Here is a 5,456-nt window from a genome sequence, read left to right as displayed (position 1 = left end):
AATAAAACTTTGATACGAAAAAATGATATTATTTTAAACTTGAAAGAAAAAAAAAGGACGATTCGGAAAAACTATATTGTTTGTTTGTAATTAAGCACAAAGCTACAGAATGGGCTATCTGTGCTCTGCCCTCCACGGGTATCAAAACCCGGATTTTAGCGTTGTAAGTCCGCAGACATACCGCTGTGCCACTGGGGGATAACTATATTAACTATATTTGTTAATATTATATTAACTATAATTATTTAAACACGTTTCAAGGCAGAATGAATACATACTTTTAAGTATATAAGAGCTTAAATCAAAGGAAGAAAAGTATCTTTCAGCAACACTCGAAAATAAAGATTGATGATTGAGGAAAAATTAGGTAAAATGAGTTCAAATACTAACAGGTACGAAACAAATATGTAGAGATAATACAAATACTCGTGCAAATCCATCAAACTCAAATTTGTATTTTTAGTATTTATAAACCTTACAAGTTTTACTCTTATTAATATAAAGTTCGTCAGTAACTATTTCAGCACTTTTATTTATGATTTCTTTTCCTTGCCAAAACTTCAATTTCAGAGAAGAAGAGATGACATAGAAGCCTAATCTTTGCTTTGATTCGCTACTCCCACTGCAGTAGACTAGTTTCACCAAGATTACGGCTCAGCAGTGCTGCTTAAAAGAGCCAAGTAGATAAATAAACAAAGGTTTATATAGTGGTTTAATTTAAAAGTTTGTCTGGTTTTGATGTATAGTCCATTACTCATCAACTAATACCTAAATTATATTAGGTGTACCCTGGTGTAATCAATCATTTTCAAACACCTAAAGTATTTCAGGTTATTAGTGCTGAGTAAAGGACTATGCATCACAATCAGTCAATCTTAGTACTTCTTATTATATTCCAGTTTCATTCAAGAACCTAGTATTTTTGTTAGGTTTCGTTACAATATCATTACTTCTAACTTAAATTGAGTTGCAATATTAATTGTTCAACAAATAATTCAGAATAGATTTGCCGCTAGAGTTACGTGACACATTATAATCTGTTACTCATAAGTTAAATGAACTTGAAACCTGCACACTATACATGATTAGCGATTTTGTTTCGGTAGTGAAGTATTTCACCAAAACTCGTAGTAAATCCTTCGTGAAGTAATGCCACTACTATATGAAGCGTCACTTCTGTGGGACTGTGATAAGTCTACAAACTTACAACGCTCAAATCCCGGGTTTGATTCCCTATGGTGGACATAGCGGATAGCCCAATGTGGTTTTGCTCTAAAATGAACAATATTAGACCAATCCTTTCTCAATTTGTTTTACGCAGTTAATCTATGTTAATGTCAAGTTGCGCTTCAAATGCTCTTGAGTTGAAACAAAAACACGATTTGAATAATTTCTCTAGTGTATTATAGAAGAAAAGTTTTAGTTTCTTTCTAAATTCCAATTTTAAACATAATTTGTTCTTCACCAGCAACAGAATACATTATATGTAAAAATATATATATATAAAGATACACAGCAGTCTTAGGTTTCAAGTTTTACCAGGAGCGAAGCACATGATGTGGAGTACAAGTCCCAAAAGGATTATCCATGAATGATCTGAAGGACACCACTCGTAAGCCCATGTCAAAGGACCTTCCAAAACCGAACCGTTACACAGACCTGCAGTTGAAATATCAGGCTTGTCTGGCCCAGCCAAGAGACAGCTTCCATTAGATGGTCCGGATGGGAGGTTGAAGAAGCAGTAGCCACAATTAAGATCGTTAACACATTTAGAACACATGCTGTATGTATAAAACATGAGATATATTTTCGTTACTAAATATAAAACTGTAAAATATTCATACAATATATATATCATTTTGATGTCATAATTTCAACACGCATACAATGGTAAAGTCATTCAACAAGGATACTCAACTAAAAACAAAGTAATCTAGTTAATATGTTTAACTGTTTATCATTAAAGTTTTTCTTTTACTTCATCCTAATTTAGATATCATCATTTGTCTTTTAAACTAAATATTAGTAACGAGTTTAGCCCTAAATGTATTCTGTTGATAGATAGAACCTTAGGGTAATTTTAAACAAACACGTATAATATTGTGCTGTATTTTTATTTGTACTTAGTTTTCATTTAAAAGTTATTCATAGCTTCAAGTTCTATGTTAGAAAACTTCATGTTATGTTAATGTATACTGACCTGTATGAGGAACATGCGTTATCAGAGCCCACAGTACCACTAACGTCTATCTGGGGAGAGTGAATATCGACTAGTTGAAACCCAACAGCCAGAGTTCCAAGGCTCACTGCCACTCCTGCATGTAACATAATAAAATCAGTGCACTCAATGTTTGATTTTAAAAAAACAATACAAGTGTAATAAGTAAATAGAAAATAAGATGTAGATAACGTAGAAAGTGGTAACCTAAACATGTTGGCATTTTACCATGTAGTAATAGGAAGTACTAACGGGCATGATCCTCTAACTCAAAATATTAATGGTTGTTGATAACGTAGAAAGTGGTAACCTAAACATGTTGGCATTTTACCATGTAGTAATAGGAAGTACTAACGGGCATGATCCTCTAACTCAAAATATTAATGGTTGTTGATAACGTAGAAAGTGGTAACCTAAACATGTTGGCATTTTACCATGTAGTAATAGGAAGTACTAACGGGAACATTCCTTTCCTTTTGGACTTGGTAGGTATTTAGGTTAATCATATATCTCATTCCCTGGAGGGGAATTGAGATATAACCAGGGGCGGTCAGAAACACGTGTTTCTCTTCACCCCACTACATGAATGGGAATGTGTGGCCGAGGCTTTAACTCAAAATATTAATGGTTGTTGATAACGTAGAAAGTGGTAACCTAAACATGTAGTAATAGGAAGTACTAACGGGCATGATCCTCTAAATATCTTCTTCAAACCTAATATTGGATACACTGTTCTGGAACGATTTTAAAACACCACCGACTTAAGTTATACAGCGAGAAGATAACTGAGTTGATTCAGTTGACTTACTTTCAGTTTGTTGAATTAACACATATGTAACCACAGTAGTAATTTGTATCTGTATGCTTTGCACCATAACATAATCACACAAAGTTTTGTCTGAATGAGTCACGTCAATAACCTCTTTAAAACAACTGAGGATAGAGTTTGTGTTAACTTAGCATTTGTCTGTTTTTAGTTCTCTAACCGTATTGGTTGAGTAGACTAGATTTAGAGGCTTTAAGACCAACGACTTGTTTTTGGTGTCATTAGATCACAGCCTGGTATTGCGACAAAAAGATGTGACAACAAGCCCACCTCAAGAGGTAAATGGAGGTTTTTTGTTGTTCAGTAAATTAACGTCAGTTCTGGATTATACAACTTGCTCGCTCATTAATAAAACAATCTTATTAGGAACTATAAGTAACATCTAAGTAAATTAGATGCTTAACAAATACAAAACCTTTAACACCAACATCTTGAAACCTTTCTTGTATGTGATTAACGTTAAGAAACATCCATTACGGCAACGAGTAATTTTTTTATTCCATTTCTTCTTTACAAACTCCATTTTGCGTTAGGTCTGTCCTGTTCTTCTCCAGAACTACAACAGACAGATTCACTCAGAAATCGACAAACGTAACAATAATGTCATAATGTTTACAAATGTTATGAATTAGGATCTTCTCCTAATGTCGATTACTTTTAATGTAGATTCTTTAGGTACATTTTTCTCGTGAACTAGCTGCAGCGTTTTAGACAATTAAATCTATATAGTTATTCCAACTTTCTTTACTTTTACAGTGTAACATTTTTCAACCATCAATTTAAGCCTCCTCTATCACTAATAACACACCGAGGATCTGAAATACGGTGTATAAAACAGAATATAAAATTCTAAATGTCTACTGTTACTCAATTTCACATTATCTGAGTAAAACATTGTACATTTTAGTTTTACGCACTTTTTTTCTTGCCATTTCCTGTTTTCTTTCAAAACTGGGTTAACCATTTTGAAACTGATGAAGGTGACAACATAAAATCATGGCATGAAGAGATGTCTGATAAAATTAATATAATCTAGTGTTAACGGACGTTTTAACTAAACTCTAAATATGGAAGGTTTTCGTTACAGTTAAAAAATAAGAATTTGCCTACAACTTGTCAGAGTTTCTTATTATGAATCAACGAAAATACACTTTCTGACAAACATTATTGTAAGCAAAAAATTTGATAAGTTGTGAGAATGATGAGCTGCAACGGAATAGTGTGCGTGTCTTACAATAAGTTGTGAGAATGTTGGGCTGCAACGGAATAGTGTGCGTGTCTTACAATAAGTTGTGAGAATGTTGGGCTGCAACGGAATAGTGTGCGTGTCTTACAATAAGTTGTGAGAATTTTGGGCTGCAACGGAATAGTGTGCGTGTCTTACAATAAGTTGTGAGAATTTTGGGCTGCAACGGAATAGTGTGCGTGTCTTACAATAAGTTGTGAGAATGTTGGGCTGCAACGGAGTAGAGTGCGTGTCTTACAATAAATTGTGAGAATGTTGGGCTGCAACGGAATAGTGTGCGTGTCTTACAATAAATTGTGAGAATGTTGGGCTGCAACGGAATAGTGTGCGTGTCTTACAATAAGTTGTGAGAATGTTGGGCTGCAACGGAATAGAGTGCGTGTTTTACAATAAGTTGTGAGAATGTTGAGCTGCAACGGAATAGTGTGCGTGTCTTGCAATAAGTTGTGAAAATGTTGGGCTACAACGGAATAGTGTGCGAGTCTTACAGTCACAGGTGTTGCACTCAGTACATGTTTATTGTGCTCCTGAAAGTCACTCATTGGCCATAGGGCTACTTACATTCTTTTCCCGAAAATAAAAGTGGTACTATTCGCTCATTTTGACTATTGTAAAGTTAGCTGTTTCTCTGTATTAAATAGAAATCTAAAACGTCTTAAGCTAATTTCTAACAGAGCTCAAAGGTTAAAAAAAAAAATATTCGTGACTTACTAGGCAGCAAAGAAAACTTGGTTAATCATTTCGAAATAAAATCAATTATAGCAATGGACTCATCCAGATAAACTTAACTGTTTGCCTACAAACTGTAAAGAAAATTACCAAATAGTTGTTTTTGAATTTCCCGCAAAGCTACACGAGGGCTATCTGCGCTAGCCGTCCCTAATTTAGCAGTGAAAGACTAGAGGGAAGGCAGCTAGTCATCAACACCCACCGCCAACTCTTGGACTACTCTTTTACCATACTAAATAGAAGATGCAATTAAAGTTGAAAACAAGACCTTGATTCATTTTTGTTTTGTTTGTTTGTTTGTTTTGAATTTCGCGCAAAGCTACACGAGGGCTATCCGCGCTAGCCGTCCCTAATTCAGCAGTGAAAGACTAGAGGGAAGGCAGCTAGTCATCACAACCCACCGCAAACTCTTGGACTACTCTTTTACCAATGAATAG

The 5,456-nt window shown here is 34.6% G+C and overlaps 1 protein-coding gene across 1 annotated transcript in view; it reads right to left on the bottom strand.

Moving 5' to 3' along the window:
• The window catches only part of LOC106478542 (proton myo-inositol cotransporter-like), a 28,419-nt gene that overhangs the window by 4,780 nt on the left and 18,183 nt on the right, over positions 1-5,456 (bottom strand). The window contains exons 6-7 of the mRNA XM_022382437.1: positions 2,201-2,315; positions 1,540-1,781 (exon numbers count right to left, since the gene is read on the bottom strand). Coding sequence (XP_022238145.1) covers positions 1,540-1,781; positions 2,201-2,315 — 357 coding nt within the window. The remainder of the gene's footprint in view (positions 1-1,539; positions 1,782-2,200; positions 2,316-5,456) is intronic.

This window comes from Limulus polyphemus, unplaced genomic scaffold, assembly GCF_000517525.1.
Source record: "Limulus polyphemus unplaced genomic scaffold, Limulus_polyphemus-2.1.2 Scaffold11, whole genome shotgun sequence".
Classification (NCBI taxonomy): domain Eukaryota; kingdom Metazoa; phylum Arthropoda; class Merostomata; order Xiphosura; family Limulidae; genus Limulus; species Limulus polyphemus.
This window is presented reverse-complemented; position numbering and strand designations above follow the sequence as displayed.